Here is a 17,079-nt window from a genome sequence, read left to right on the forward strand (position 1 = left end):
GAGTCATGGAGTTCAGCCCTGAGTAGGGCTCTGCACTGAGTGTGGAGCCTGCTTGAAATTCTCGCTTCCTTTCCCTCTGTCCCTCCTCAACCTTTGCACATGTGCATATGCTCTCTCAAAAAAATAAAATTAAAAAAAAGGCAGGACATGAAACAAACCACGTAAGAAAAAAGTCCTAAAATGGGCTCATATCAAAATAAATTAGTAACTTCTGCTTATCTTTAAAGGTTACCACTGGGCAGCCCGGGTGGCTCAGCGGTCTAGGGCCACCTTCAGTCCAGGGTGTGATCCTGGAGACCCAGAATCAAGTCCCACGTCAGGCTCTCCGCATGGAGCCTGCTTCTTCCTCTGCCTGTGTCTCTGCCTCTCTCTCTCTCTCTCTCTCTCTCTCTCTGTGTCTCTCATGAATAAATAAAATCTTAAAAAAATAATAATAAAGGTTATCATTAAGAAAATGAAAAAAAAAGCCACACACATCTAATAAAGGATTGGTGTGCAAAATAAAGAACTCTTACAATTCATTAATATGAGGATCCAACTTAAAATGGACAAAATATCTGAAGTCACTTCACCAAAAAAATATATATATAACAATGGCTAATTAGCACACACAGAGGTACTCAAAACATTATTAATCATAAGGGAAATGCAAATTAAAACATCATTGAGATAACATTGTACATTCATTAAAAGGGCTAAAATTAAAGACTAAAAACATAAAATACTGCTGAGAATACAGAGCAACTAGTCTCATACACTGCTAATAGGAATGTGAATTGGCATAATCACTTTGAAGATCAATCTCCCAGTTCTTTATAAAGTTTAACATATACTTATCATACAACCCAGAAGTTCCACTTCTGAGTATTTAATATATACATATAGATATATATCTATATCTATATCTATATATATATATATATTTTTTTTTTTTTTACTTGAGAGAGAAAAGGGGGGGAAGGGCAGAGGAAGAAAGAAGAGAGCAGGTTCCACATCCTGCTCAGAACCCAACGTGGGACTCCATCTCATGGCCCTGAGATCATGACCTGAGCCAAAATCAAGAATCTGATACTTAACTGACTGAGCCACCCAGGCACCTCCACTTCTGAGTACTAGCTAAGAACAATGGGGAAAAAATTATGTTCACACAAAGTAGTCATACTTCAAAGGTAAATGGATAAATTGTTACACAGCCATGTAATAGAACACAACAATTAAGCGCTGACATAACATGAATGAAAAAAAATTTTTTTCTGAACATGAATGAATCTTAAAAGGTATTATGCTTGGTAGAGGAAGCCAAATACAAGGAATAGAGACTGTGACACACTATTCTTACAAAACAGTAGAATGAGAAAGACTAATCTACAGTGAGATCAGTGATCTCCTAGGGCCCAAGATAGGCTGGGGGTTTGGCAGAGAAGGGATCTTTAAAAGTCCTAAGGAGCTTTTTCAAACCACACATATTTAGCTGTTTACCCTTCTTATCTTGGATTCTGAGATACTTGAGGAACTAAAGTAATTCAAAAACAAAACAAATGCAAAACTCATAGTGACTATACACCCAGTTCTTCCTTCAAATTTTGACCATTTAAACTATGTGGATAGTAAGGAGTGCCAAAATGTTGCTACATACTAACTCAAGATGGAACTTGTTAATAAACTGCTCTATCAAAGTACTAAATAACTTGAGCAAATTGTTTATTTTAGAATATAAATACCCTTTTCTCTGGCTTTGAATATAATTTACATGAAATACAACTACCCAGTTACAGTATACCAATGAATTTTGACAAATATATACATGTAATCATGTATCTCCTTTAATAAACTTTCTTTGTACCCCCTTTGCAGTGACTGGCAACCGATGATTTAAATTTGTCACTTTGTTTTTTCTGTTTAATGAATTTTACATAAGCAGAATCAGTTGTTGTTGTTGTTGTTGTTTTTTAAGATTTTATTTATTTATTCATGAGAGACACAGAGTGGCAGAGACATAGGCAGAGGGAGAAGCAGGCTCCATGCAGGGAGCTTGATATGGGACTCGATCCTGGGACTCCAGGATCACGCTCTGGGCCAAAGGCAGGCACCAAACTCCTGAGCCACCCAGCCACCCCCAGTATCAGTTTTTATGTCTCACTTCTTTCATTTAACATACTGCTTTTCAGATTTTTCCACATTGTTACATGTATCAATAGTTCATTACTTTTTTTTAAAGATTTTATTTATATATTCGTGATAGACACAAAGACAGAAAGAGAGAGAGAGAGAGAGAATAAGAGGCAGAGACACAGGCAGAGGGAGAAGCAGGCTCTATGCAGGGAGCCTGACATGGGACTTGATCCTGGGTCTCCAGGATCACACCCTGGGCTGAAGGCGGCGCTAAACCACTAAGCCACCGGGGCTGCCCTCTACATGTGGTTGAGTCTGTTTCTTGGTTTGCTTTTTTCCTTTTGCTTGTTTCTTAAATTCCACATGTGAGTGAAATCATGTGGTATTTGTCTTTCTCTGACTTACTTCATTTAGCATAATACTCTCTAGCTCCATCCATGTCACTACAAATGGCAAGATTTCATTTTTTATGGCTGGGTAATATTCGTGTGTGTGTGTGTGTATACACCACTTTTTTCTTTATCCATTCATCAGTTGATGGACATTTGGGCTGTTTCCGTAATTTTGCTATTGTAGACAATGCTGATACAAACACTGTGGTGCATATAGCCTTTTGAATTAGTATTTTTTGGAATCCTTTGGGTAAATACCTTATAGTGCAATTGCTGGATCATTGGGTGGTTCTATTTTTAACTTTTTGAGGAACCTTCACACTGCTTTCCAAAGTGGCTGCACCAGTTTGCATTTCCACCAACTGTGCAAACCATTCTCTGCATCCTAACATCTGCTGTTTCCTGTGTTATTGATTTTAGCCATTCTAACAGGTGTGGGTGATATCTCATTGTAATTTTGATTTGTATTTCCCTGATGTTCAGTGATGTTGAGTATCTATTCATGTGTCTACTGACCATCTGTATGTCTTCTTTGGAGAAATGTCTGCTCATGTTTTTGGCCCATTTTTTAATTGTATTATTCATTTTTTTGGGTGGTAAATTCTGTAAGTTCTTTATATATTTTGGATACTAACCCATTATCAGATATGTCATCTCCAAATATTTTCTCCCATCCTGTAAGCTGCCTTTTAGTTTTGTTGACTGTTTCCTTTGCTGTGCAGAAGCTTTTTATTTTGATGAAGCCCTAATAGTTTATTTTTGTTTTTGTTTCCCTTGCCTCAGGAGCCATGTAGAAGGAAGTTGCTATGGCTGTCAAACAGGTTACTGCCTGTGTTTTCCTCTAGGATTTTTATGTTTTCAAGTCTCATATTTAGGTCTTTAATCCATTTTGAATTTATTTTTGTATATCGCGTAAGAAAGTGGTCCAGTTTTCCCAACACCATTTTTTTTTAAAGATTTTATTTATTCATGAGAGACAGAGAGAGAGAGAAAGAGGCAGAGATACAGGCAGAGGGAGAAGCAGGCTCCATGCAGGGAGCCCGACATGGGACTCGATCCTGAGTCTCCAGGATCATGCCCTGGGCTAAAGGCGGCGTTAAACTGGGCTGCCCCCCAACACCTTTAAGTGACTGTCTTTTTCTCATTGCATATTCTTTCCTACTCTGTTGAAGATTAACTGACCATATAGTTGTGAGTTCCGAGTTTTCTATCTTGTTGCATTGATCTATGTCTATTTTTATGCCATTATCATATTGTTTTGATCACTACCGCTTTGTGATATAACTTAAAGTCCAGAATTGTGATGTATCCAGCTTTGCTTTGCTTTTTCAAAGTTGCTTTGGCCATTTGGGGTCTTTTGTGGTTTCACACAAATTTTAGAATTATTTGTTCTAGCTCTGGAAAAATGCTGTTGGTATTTTTTTAGGGATTATTATTAAATATGAAAATTGCTTTAGCCAGTATGAACATTGTAACAATATTTGTTCTTCCAATCCATGAGCATGGAATGTTTTTCCATTTCTGTCATCTTCGATTTCTTTCATCAGTGTTTTATAGTTTTCAGAGTACAGGTCTTTCACATCTTTGCTTAGGTTTATTCCTAGGTATCTCATGGTTTTGGATGCAATTGTACACAGGACTGATTCCTTGATTTTTCTTTCTGCTTATTTGGTAACTTTTTACTGAATACGATCTTGAAAGGACATATTGAAATTTAAATTTTGGGGTGACTTTTATTGTGTTCCTTTAAAAAGTACTGGACTTCATTCCAGCATTTAAGTTATGTGGGATCATCTTGGTCCTTTGAAGGCTTCATTTTAAGCTTTTTATGTCAGGTCCAGAGCAGTATTCAGTCTAGGTATAACTTAGCCCCACTATTAAGATGATACTTTTCTGAGGATTCTATTTGTTAGCTGTATGCATTACAGTATCTTTCCACTTTTGCTGGTGAGGATGCAAACTATTCCTAGCCCTGTATGAATTTGAAAATTGTTTGACCTCTTTTCCAGTAATTCTTTCCCCCACCTTGTACAGGTCTGCCCCACATATATCAGATCACTCTTCAGCCAAAGATTCACCACTCTATCAGTCTCCAGAAATTTCCCCCTGTGCAATCTTTCTGGTAAGCTGTCCAGTGAATTTTAGCTATCTTGGCCTCCTTTCTGAATTCCGAGTTTGGTTTCCTCAACTCAGGGTTTATCTGAATCCTGCCCCCCTGCATTGTACAAACTACCTGTAGGGAGTAAGCAGTAGGCCCATCTTATTTGTTTCCTTTTTTCTGTTCAACTGCCTGCAATCTATCTAATGTCTAAAGTTGTTTCATCTATTTGGTTTTCTAATTTTTATAATATTCATCCTTCACAGAAAGAATTAGAAATCCACTAAATACTGAATATTTGACCTTCTACTAACTTAGTAATTCATAATGCTGATAAATAGCCCTTTTATATTAAAATGAAAGCAAATGGAATTGTACATCATTTGCTTATAACAATGAAATAACCTGTACGTTTAAATCCATTTACTGCTTAATGATAGGATTCTCAAAGCCAATAAGCCTAGGAATAGTCTTGACAAGATCAACAGTTTTTAAATGTACAAACTCTGAATCTCTTATAGAACTTTTTTTTAAAAAATCGGGTATTGGCCTCTACACCACTGAATTGAGAATTTAAGAGTCCAGGCAGGTCTAAGTTTTTTCAAAAGTTTCAAAGGTAATTCTGATACAAACTCCTTATTATAAACCATTACTCACAAGTTTTCTAAATATTATAATTTTTTAAAAAGATTTTATTTATTTGATGGTAAGAGTGAGAAAGAATGCATAAGGAAGAGGGAGAAACAGACTCACTGCTGAGCAGGGAGCCCAACTCAGGCCTCAGTCCCAGGACCCTGGGATGATGACCGGAGTCGAAGGCAGACACTTAACTGAGCCACCCGGGGACCCTAAAATATTATAATGCTTGAATAAATTTTTTACCAAAAGGTATAATAGGGATATCTAATTCTAAATACCACAAAGGTTGAAAAAGCAGTCATAATTTAAAAAAGAAGCAGATTTTCATCACTAATTATACAAAACAATTGTGAATCATTCACAAAGAAATACAAAGAGCGACTATGTATCAGACACAAAATGTTTCAGACATACAGATCATCAATAGTTACATATTTGCATTCTAAGATTTATTAGTCACCTTTTTATTATTCTGGAAATGGACTGTTTTAAAAGTTGGCTTTAAAATAAACCAGATTTCAAAAATCAATAAAAAGAAGTATGAACAATGCTATTATCATTAACGTCATTTATTATTTTATATAAGAAGTGTTTGCATATGATCATTATTTCACATATTATGTAATATACATTTTATATATTATTTCATTTACTCCTAAAAAGTAAAAGTCAGAATAATTATCCCAGTTAGTGGGATCCCTGGGTGGCTCAGCGATTTAGCGCCTGCCTTTGGCCCAGGGCATGATCCTGGAGTCCCAGGATCAAGTTCCACATCAGGCTCCCTGCATGGAGCTTGCTTCTCCCTCTGCCTGTATCTCTGCTTCTCTCTCTCTCTCTCTCTCTCTCTCTCTGTGTCTCTCATGAATAAATAAATAAAATCTTTAAAAAAAACAAAACAAAACAAAAATTATCCCAGTTAGTCAAAGTGTCACTTACCTCTTTCACATTTGCATCATCAAAAAATACCCATTTGGAACTCTTGGTATGAAAGGCAAAGGCACAATAATGTCGGCTGGTGTAGCAGATCATACCAACTAGGTGAAGTTCACTATTTTTGGCATTTTCATCAGTAACTCTATAAAAAAGCTGTTTAAAAAATAACAATGTACATTTAATTCTGTATTTTTTTAAAAATGAGGAACAGTAACTTGATGAGTCACACATTTGACTACCCATGAAAAATATTTCTCATGACAAGCTTCCCTAATCCAATATTATATTAGTAATATACATACATAAACTGGAAATGTGGGATAAATTAAACAGTTCCTAACAAATTTTGATTAAATCACATATTTGAACATACATTAAACATATTATCTTAAAGTTTAATTGTAATATAAAGCAATTCAAAATATATTGATGTTAATAAGCATATTAAGAAATTGGTGCTATAGATGGTTTTTGAATCTTAAATCTTTCTAGGTTAATAGTCATACGTGTCATTACCATATATACACACACAAATCACTTGTCATTCTAGAATGATAATTAGAACATGAGATAGTTTATAATTGAAAGCCATTACTAGTCTATGCAAGAAATACATGGCAGTTAGCCTGATCTTATGAACTTTATCAGCATTACATCCCAATGTTATTTCCTTTAGGAAGAAAATTTAGTTCTGAAAAACAGTGTATTATAATATATGAGTATGTTTTAAAAGAATTTAAAAACAAAAAGGAAGAGAATGAAAACAGTTGAGATACCCCAGGAAGATAAAGATGTGTTGCCAGATTCCGAACAACATCTTCTGTCAAGTCAGAATGCTCAGAATCCCATACTAAACCAATTGTAACAATCTCTGGGCAATTCATTAAAACACGGCGAATTTTTATTTTTTGGCCACAGTTACTCTAAAGAAAAACACAAAGGGCAAATTTTGAAATTACTGAAACAGATATATCACAGGTAGTAATAACTTGCACAGTTCATATTAAACAGTAACGATCTTTACATTTATCAGAAAATTATTCAGCATATTAAAATTGACTTTTATCAAATCATTTGTCTAATTATTGATTAAACAGGAAGTTTATTTTAAATCAAAGTACTTTTCTTTGGCATTTTTAAAATCTGTTAATACAAGAATTCAATCTAAAAATATGAGAAATAAAACACTGAAGTCATTAATATTACATTAGAAAAGAATGGTACCACTTGTAATGTTTAAATGAAGAAAAGAAACTTTCTCTTTAATCAAATGATAGATTTCAGAACCTAAAAAAATTAATCAGGGGCACTTGGGTGACTCAGTCAGTTAAAGTGCCTGACTTTAGATTTTGGCTCAAGTCATGATCTCAGAGTAATGAGATGGAGCCTCACCTATGGCCTCACATTCAGCAGGGAGCCTGCTTGAGATTTTCTCTCTTGGTCTCCCTCTGCCCCTCCCCCAACCCCCGCTTGCATGCTCTCTCAAAAAAAATTAATCAGCAAACACCAACTTAACTCCTTCACAAAGTTCAAAGTTTTTAAATAAAGAGTGCTCAAATAGCTCACATGGTATAGAGTTGCTAAAAATAACACTGAAAAAATAAATTCTTAAAATTAATTTCATGTATAATTAATATTGGCAAGGTAATTTCTGAATGTCTATTTTCAAATTTACAAACAAAGAAGCATACTAATATTCTCCAAACTCTACTTACAGGACATTTCCTATAGTCATCAGTTGTATTTGCTGCTTGCAGCAATTCTGCAAACATTTCAGGTTTAAAACGTTCGTGCCTTTCCATCATTCTTTCTACTTCATTGCTACAAAAGAAAGAAGCAGTCTCAAATGTGTCCTATGAACTTTAAAAAGATCTAACAAATTATGCATGAAAAATACTAAGTTATCAACATGGGAACGATTGCTTTTTCTGTCTTAAAACAGGTTTTGTCTGAAAAATTAACCATAAACTTCCATACAGTGAAAAATTATGAAATTTGGCAGGTGTATGATGAAAAAAATTAGGTCAAGAACAAAATAACACTAAATTTTACCATTGTTTGGAACGACATGAATGAGGCCATTAAGATGATCCATCCACAGTTTTAAGTCAACTGTTTCTTTTACATCATTATTTAACAAGTAGGGACTTGAATTTAAACTTTGGCTTAAGAAGAACAACAAAGTGTTGGAAAGGCTTCCTCTCTGATCTAAAGTTCTCAGAAACAAAGTTATCATTTTTAGCTAACAGAAGGGCTCTTTGCTAATTAATGTAGAAAAATCAAAACCAAAACTATTTAGGTCAGGTTTGTGCCTTATGAGTACTAACCATTTCATTAGAACCTAGGCAGGATATTTGTGCCACTTTTTGTTTACTCTACCTTAGAATCAAGTTTTTATATATCAAGGTATTAAGTATCTTTAAACAACTATTTGAATATTTCCAAAAAGAAATGTTATATAAGCTCAAATATCTTTACTACTTTCCATTTTAGATGCTCTGGCTCTCCTTAGCAGTAATATTAACTGTCCTAGAGCTGGATATATTTTACAGTTCCACAGTTTAATATACAATATTCAATAACAACTAAATAACACCCATTCTTCTAAAGCACTTCACAAGTATGTTGGAAAGCACTAAATCTGACAAGCTCATTCAAACTGTACATTCAAAACAGTGTTTTAGTTCACATTAAAAGTGACAACTTATGTAAAGCCTAGAATTTAGTAATTGGTATTCAATACTTATTACCAATTTGAAAAAGTGATTATAGTAGACCTTTAAATAACATGGGGAAAAGGGATGCCAAACCTTATACGGTCCCAAATCCCCATATAACTTTTGACCCCACCCTCAAAGTTAACTTCTAATAGTCTAATATTAACCAGAAGTCTTATCAATAATAGTCAATTAACATTTCGTATGTTTTATGTATTATATACTGTATTCTTACAAAAAAGCTAGAGAAAAGAAAATGTTATTAAGATAATCATAAAGGGGGCACCTGGGTGGCTCGGTTGGTTGAGCATCCAACTCTTGATCTCAGTACTGGTCTTTATTTATGGGTTTTGAGACTGAGCCTTGCATCGGGCTCCACAAACAGCAGGGAGTCTGCCTGAGATTCTCTCTCTCCCTCTCCCTCTGTCCCTGCCTCTACTCATACATGGGTGTGTGTGCGCTTTCTCTCTTTAAAATCTATAAATAAATCTTAAAAAAAAAAAAAAGAAAATCTAAGGAAGACAATATGTTTACAGTACTGTACATACATTTATTGAAAGAAAAATCTGCACCTAAGTGGACGTGTGCAGTTCAAACCTGTGTTATCGAAGGGTCAATCACAATTAGAATTGAAAGTCTGGTTTCTTACAATTGGTGGTGTGGAATAGGGAGAGACTGATGGGCTCCAATTCTTGTCACATAAAATACTGCCTCAGAGTGCTGTCATTTTATATGAGAATTTCAGAGTAGACTAAAGTTTTACAGTTTTTAATGTGTGGCCTATCCTTGTTTAAACACCATCCTAACTTTCATATAAAATGAAAAAAAAAATGAACCTATAATTCCCTAAACCAATGTTCCCCATCTCTGTATATATTAAGACACTAAACACATTCAAATAATCAAATTGCTATTATTCAATAATCTTTAAGAAATACTGTGTCAGATCCAAGAAAGCCAGGAAGTTTAATAATATAATGAAACAGATAAGCAACTGACACCCATTTTGCACAATGATAAAAATATTGGTCACATTTAGTAACTATTGTACTAATGTACTGATTGACAATTATTGATCCATGTTTTATTTTATGTATCAAAACATCTGTAAGCATTTATAATTTTATTTGATGTTATCATATATGAAATATTTATATTTTCAAATACCTGTTAGAAACTGTTTAAATAATCCGAATTATGCAATGTCTAGGGAACATTCTAGATCCCTAACTAGCTAATGTTTCTTGGGCAGGGAGGGAGGAGACAGGCAAGCATGGCAAATTTTTATTTTAGGTGAATATTGAGGCCTTAAATGCACTTTTTTCTTTCTTTTCTGCTTACCCTAGCTTCCATCACCATGAAGGGACATGAAGCTGAGTGGAAACAACATCATACACAGCTCCATTTACCACTGAGCTTGTCATTTCAAGATCTTTTTCACAAGTCCAAAAACTTGCTGCAAATATAAAGAGATGCAAACTTTGACTACTATATGGTACATTTCATCAAGTATACATTTTTGGCCAAATCAGAAACAGCAAGCTGAGATAGACATCATTAGTACCTCTGACAGTAGCATAATTCCATGTCTAAGAGAGTAGATATTCACATATATTATGGTTTTATAAAATAAATGTTCAATATGCTTAAATGTGTTATTAACATCTTTGGTAAACATGCTTTAATAAATTCTTACCATAGGGCTGTTGTAGAAATGTATCGCACAAATTCTGTAAAAGGTAGAGGATCTGATGATGCTCCACAGCTACGACACACACACTACAGGTAAAAACATATGTTTAATTTATCAGTCATAAAACATAAATACATATGTTACATATATTTATGTTATATATACTTTATATATGTATAAATGTACACAAATATAGTAATAAATATAATAATATCTAATAAAGTGGTTAAGATATCTCACCTGTTCATACAGTGTCATAGCAAACTTCTGGTGAGTGATACAAGATTTAGAGGTACACATGTCTGCATCTCTGCTTGGCACTATATGAAAATGAATCCTCTCCAATATATTTTCCTGATTTAAAAAATTAAAAGACAAATGAGTTGTGAATCTTACAGACGACACTTTACAATATAACTCTTTTTAACTTTACAAAAATCTTTTTACAATTTTCCAAAGTGTTAAATTTAATAGTGCTATATATACTGTCAGTTTTTCAGCTTTCCTCCTTAATCAACCCTTCAAATGCTGTTCAATTATTCATCTTTTGTAGCATTAACTTTTTAAAAAAATGTAATAAAAGAAATATAATGTCACATATGATTTTAATAAATATTTTTAAAATCCTTTAAAAACTAATTCATGGTAGCTAACACCTGGATTTTAATATTAGAAAACATAAGTTTCCTATGTTACCAGCATTCTCACATTGAAGAAAAGCAGTTAATCTTTCAAAAATCCTACTTGGAACATTTTTATAGTCTATAAAACTCACATTAAAATAGCAGCAATAAAGGTTTACATATCTACACTAATATCCTAATACAAGGAATCTGCTCTGCAAACAAATTTCATATGAAATTTCAAATTTGTAATACAGATCAATAAGGAGTAGTTATTTCTTTAGCAAATAATCCTTCTTTTTTTTAAAAAAAAAAAAGCTTATCTAATGGATTCTTTAATTAGCTAACTTTCCCCTCCTTTGCCCCAGGAAATTTAAAACCATTCCATTATTTAAACTGAAATTTCTAGATATTCTATAAATTACAGTATCATGTATTAGTACACTTCATTTAAGTGAAAATAAACTACAAAGTTTGGTATTGTACAAAATATATTTTAAGTAACGAATCAATTAGGAACTTGAGAAATATGAAACCATATGACAATGTGTGCTGTTTTTGACACATTTTAATCAACATGGAAAGTATGCTAAGCATTACACTAGTCAGAAAGCTTTCCATCTGTCCAAGGAGACAATAAAGATGCTTATTAGAAAAATGAAAAAAAAAAAAAAAAAAGAAAAATGATAACAACAGGAGCACCTGAGTGGCTCAGTTGGTAAAGTGGCCAACTCTTGGTTTCGACTCAGGGAGCAATCTCAGGGTCCTGGGACCAAGCCCTGCATTGGGGTCTTTTTGGGGATTATGCTTGGGATTCTTTCTCTCTCCCTCTACCTCAATCCCTCCCCCAACTCGTGCTGTCTCTCTCTCTCAAATAAATAAATCTTTAAAAATTGATAATAACATATAAATGAAAAATGAGTTCTTTATTTTTTTAAATAATAAATGGGGGAAGGGCAGAGGGGAAAGGGAGACAAGCAGACACCCCACTGAGTGGGGAGCCTGATGAGGGGCAACACCAAATGAATTCTATACATAAGAAATTCTACAGAAATCCAGTGAATTTAAAATGTGTTTGAGGAATATAACCATGTCATTAGGAGGGAAAATTCCAGGAGAAAACGAAGAGGTAAACTGGAGTTAACTGTAAATGGCCTTAAATGTCAGAAGAGAGTCCAGATTTGAATCACAGGAATATATGAAGGGCAAAGATTAATCTGAAGAAAATTTTATTAACCTGTTGATCATTAAAAAAACACTCTAAGGGGATAGGCTGAAAGGATACGAGTACTCCCTGCTGAGAGTAGGGGTCTGAACTAGTAAGAAGTGGTTTCATGGAAATAATGTGTCAAGGAAAACCTCATCAGAGGTTTTCTGATGAAAGAATTTATGAAATTTGCTAAACAGATACAAGACTAAGGAAAAGAAATGACTACCTCTTTAAATATAGGTAACATTGATAACGCTGACACATTTAATAATCAACACGTATACTGTAGAAGGTATATGAGGTTTAGTTACTATTCAAAGGAATGCTGTACTTATCAATATGGTGGTAACACAGAGTCTTGGAACATCAACCCCAGTCAGTGATTCTCCACCCAGAATGAGATGTGTATCAGAACTGCTGCCCCTGATAGTTGCCCACCAAAATCCTCCTCTCTTCCAAAGAGAATCATTGCATGTCATGAGAAATGCTACTGCTTAGAATACATTGCACATAAACCCTATGGAGGCAGAACACAGACTTAAGTGACATAATTTATATTTAATAAATGTATGTTCCAATAAATAAATTTTAAAATATTCCAGGAGTCTAATACCCAATAAAAATGACAGTAGCACAAATAACCAAAATCAAAAGTCATGAGACACAGATGGTCTTAAACTGAACTTTGAAGGGCAGGTAAGACATGGATCCATTGAGCAGTTATGATTCTTTCCCACTGTTAGAAATTTATGCTTCATTTGTCTCAAAATTCATATCATCTAAGGAAAAGGAACTAGTATCCTGATTTAAGGATTATCTGAAATACTTACAAAGCATTCTGCAGCATCATCCATAAGACCCAGCTGAAATCGCTGCTCATCTTTGAAGCTTTCCGCTAGAGCGTGCCTTATGTTGTCTGAGGGAAGTGCTTTTTCTCGACTGTGTTGAAACTGTGCAAATATTGTCTGGGGATCAACAAGTACATCAGTAAGTTTAAAGCCAACAACTAAAGGAACAGTTCCGTAATTTCATTATAACACAGTGAAACTCGTAACACTATACCCAGAAACTAATAGTCTTTTGCTCTAAAATTCCATATAAATATTATTTATATCAGTAATGTATAGAAATGCATGCCCCAGCCTCGAAATCAAATATTAGTGTGCACAGAATTAAGTGAGTTTTCAGTTCCTATCCTCAGAGATTCTGATTGAGTATGCTGAAGTGAGGGCAATTTTTAAACTGTTCCCAGCTATTCTGACCCAAGTTGTTTTTTTAAAAAGATTTTATGTATGTATGTAAGAGAGAGCATGCACAAGAGAGAGCACAAGTGGAGGAGAGAGGCAGAGGCAGAGAAAGAAGCGATGCCTTGCTGAGCAGAGAGCCTGATGCGGGGCTCAATCCCAGAACCCTGGGATCATGACCTGAAACTAAGGCAGATGCCAAACCCACTAAGCCATCCAGGTGCCCCTGATCCAAGTTGTTTAATGAAGAATTCTGAGATAAGTTGCTGTAAATCTAAAAGTATGTATAGGAATTAAAGTTATGTTAACCAAAAATAAATATATAATAGCATAAAAATTAGTAGGAACTCACTAGTCTTTAAAAAAAAAAGTAGCTTAAATGAACTTTTAGAATTTTTTGTTTCTCCCTAAATAAACCTCAGAAAATTACAAACTCTGATTATATAAACAAAAATTGTATAACTTCAATGGAATGACAATTTCCTGCTAATCAAGTTTGCTTTCAAAAACTGACACTACAATTTGCATGAAGTGAGAAAAAAGATTACTTTTGATTTTTAAAATAGTTTTCTTTCAAATCATCAGTTTTCCTCACTTAGAACATTATTTCTAACCTAAGAAACAGTGAAAACATTCAGGAACATGTGATTATAGATGTTAATCTAGTTTTCCACTTTCCTTAGACTTTTTTTTTTTTTTTTTAATTTATGATAGTCACACAGAGAGAGAGAGAGAGAGGCAGAGACACAGGCAGAGGGAGAAGCAGGCTCCATGCACCGGGAACCCGAGTGGGATTCGATCCCGGGTCTCCAGGATCGCACCCTGGGCCAAAGGCAGGTGCCAAACTGCTGCGCCACCCAGGGATCCCCTCCTTAGACTTTAAGCAAGAAAAACTTTCTAATAATTTCCAGTTTTATGACAATCATCTTAGGGGAAAAAGAAGATTTTCGGTGACAACCAACCATATAAGGACTGGCCATATTAAATTCTTTTTTTTTTTTTTTTTTAAGATTTTATTTATTTATTCATGATAGAGAGAGAGAGAGAGAGAGAGAGGCAGAGAGACAGGCAGAGGGAGAAGCAGGCTCCATGCACCGGGAGCCTGACGTGGGATTCGATCCCGGGTCTCCAGGATCGCGCCCTGGGCCAAAGGCAGGCGCCAAACCGCTGTGCCACCCAGGGATCCCTGGCCATATTAAATTCTTAATTAGCTCAAGGGGTATGTCATCTCAAAAACATTTTTTTTCCAGATCAATATATGGCAGACTAAGAAAATATTTCAAAAAACTATTCCACTATTGCAAGAAAATCTAATTTGTAAATTTAAAATTTAAGAATAAAGATGACAAATGATATTAGAACTATAATTTTTCAGCTATGATTACAAATATGAAAAAATCAGTATTTTCAGATGTCATTTCTTATTTAGGTAATTAACTTTTCAAAGTAATGTTTAAGATATTAGTTCTACACCTGAGTATCATTCATTTGTCATCTGTTTTGGGGTTGTTTTTTTTTTAAAGATTTTTATTTATTTATTCATGAGAGACAGAGAGAGAGAGAGAGAGGCCGAGACAGAGGCAGAGGGAGAAGCAGGCTCCACGCAGGGAACCCGATGCCGTCAATCCCGGGACTCCAGGATCACGCCCTGAGCCAAAGGCAGGCACTAAACTGCTGAGCCACCCAGGGATCCCCGTCATCTGTTTTTTGACTTAGTATATGTGAGGTATCTTCACAGAAAACAAAAACCCTGCCCTTATGGGGCATACATTCTAGTTGTAATAAGGAGAAGGCAAGTAAGTAATTATATAGAATGTCAGAATATGATAAACACAATGGAGAAAAAAATAAGAAATAAAATACAAGAGAGACAAAGTATTACAATAGAAATAAAGATGCTGAGAGTAGGAGGGAGGTTAACTATTACTTAGGGTAGTCAGGAAAGGCCTCATTGATGTCCACATTTGAGGATTAGCATAAAGGAAATAAGGTGTTAGCCACAACAACATCTAGAAGATAAACATTCTAGACAAAAGGAATAACAATGAAAACAGTCAGAAATGGAAGCCAGCTCTGAGACACTGCAAGAGTCAGCCAGTCTATCTAAAGAGCAATATGTGAGACAGAGAGTGTGTTTTGGGTAAGTGATAGGGAGGTAGGCAAGTGATAGTGTAAGGCCATGAAAAGATTTAGGCTAGAAATTTTAACTATACGAGTTTTTACAAATGGACAAAATATCCAAAGTTAACTGTGGCATAAATAAAATGTGATACTGTAATTTGATCTAAGTTTATTCTTTATTCCCTAACAGCAGTGAACAGCAGGGAATTCTTTATTCCCTAACCCTATTTGCCATGTTCTAAAAAAGAGAATATAAAATTGTCTTCTTTGGTGAGTTTATTCAGGAACATAAATCAAAATAAAGCAGGAAAATGGTTTTTATTTTCTTGTATGTACGTATGCATTTAAGAATATTCAAGAATGTAAAAGAATGAAATGTTTATCTCTGTAACATGTTAATAAAATCTTAAATTCTTGGGCAATGACATAAATGAGATGCTAATATATACATGATTCCCTGCTTCTACCTTTGTCTCTCTTCTATTTATTCTCATCCAAGTAGCCAAAGAGATCTAGTCCAAACATTCTATCTAGTTCAAACAGATTATATCACTCTTCCACTCAAAACAATCTGGAGACTTCCTAAAACACTCAAGAGAAAAAGCCAAGGTTCTCACATAGGTCTTGAAGGATCTATACAATAAGGACTCCCATTCCAGATAACATACAAACCATAACAAACCACCGCAAAACTCAGTTACTAAAAATAACATTTATTTTGATCACAAATCACCAAGTTCGGTGAGGATAGCTCTACTCTGCTCCACTGGGAGTTATCTGGGACATTATGAATGCTGGGACCTAGAATCATCTGACGGTTGCTCACGTCCATCAAGCAGGTGATGCTGGTTGTTGGTGCTGCCTATCTGCTTAGACTTCTGCTTTAGCTGTGGCCAGCCTGGCTTCCTCACCACATGGTGGCTCACTCCCAAGAATGACACCCTAATTTACAGCCAGGTGGAAATTTTATCACCTTTTCCAATCTAACTTAACCTCAGATGTCTGCAGCATCATTTCTGTCAGTTTATTTGGTGAGCGAATCATTAAGGCCAACCTATATTCAAAGAACTAGACTCTACCTTTTGATAGGAAGAGTGCAGAAGAGGGGTGCCTAGGTGGCTCAGTTGGTTTGGTGTCCAACTCTTGATTTCCACTCAGGTCATGATCTCAGGCTTGTGAGGATCAAGCCCTGTGTCAGGCTCTGCCCTGGGCATGACAGTCTGCCTAGGATTCTCTCTTTTTCTCTGCCTCTCCCCGCTCATGCTCTTTTAAAAAAAAAAAAAAAAAAAAAAAAAAG

General features: G+C 34.9%; 1 protein-coding gene across 4 annotated transcripts in view; it reads right to left on the reverse strand.

Moving 5' to 3' along the window:
- USP53 (ubiquitin specific peptidase 53) overlaps window positions 1-17,079 on the reverse strand; it is a 63,954-nt gene that overhangs the window by 18,968 nt on the left and 27,907 nt on the right. For 3 of the 4 annotated variants that reach the window (XM_026013451.2, XM_072755347.1, XM_026013452.2), the window contains 6 exons: window positions 13,248-13,382; window positions 10,825-10,938; window positions 10,588-10,670; window positions 7,890-7,995; window positions 6,951-7,097; window positions 6,178-6,327 (listed from right to left, as the gene is read on the reverse strand). In XM_026013451.2, coding sequence (XP_025869236.2) covers window positions 6,178-6,327; window positions 6,951-7,097; window positions 7,890-7,995; window positions 10,588-10,670; window positions 10,825-10,938; window positions 13,248-13,382 — 735 coding nt within the window. Of the gene's footprint in view, window positions 1-6,177; window positions 6,328-6,950; window positions 7,098-7,889; window positions 7,996-10,232; window positions 10,315-10,587; window positions 10,671-10,824; window positions 10,939-13,247; window positions 13,383-17,079 lie in introns of those variants that run through there. The other variant, XM_072755348.1, reaches the window with a different exon arrangement.

This window comes from Vulpes vulpes, chromosome 4, assembly GCF_048418805.1.
Source record: "Vulpes vulpes isolate BD-2025 chromosome 4, VulVul3, whole genome shotgun sequence".
NCBI classification, from domain to species: Eukaryota; Metazoa; Chordata; class Mammalia; order Carnivora; family Canidae; genus Vulpes; species Vulpes vulpes.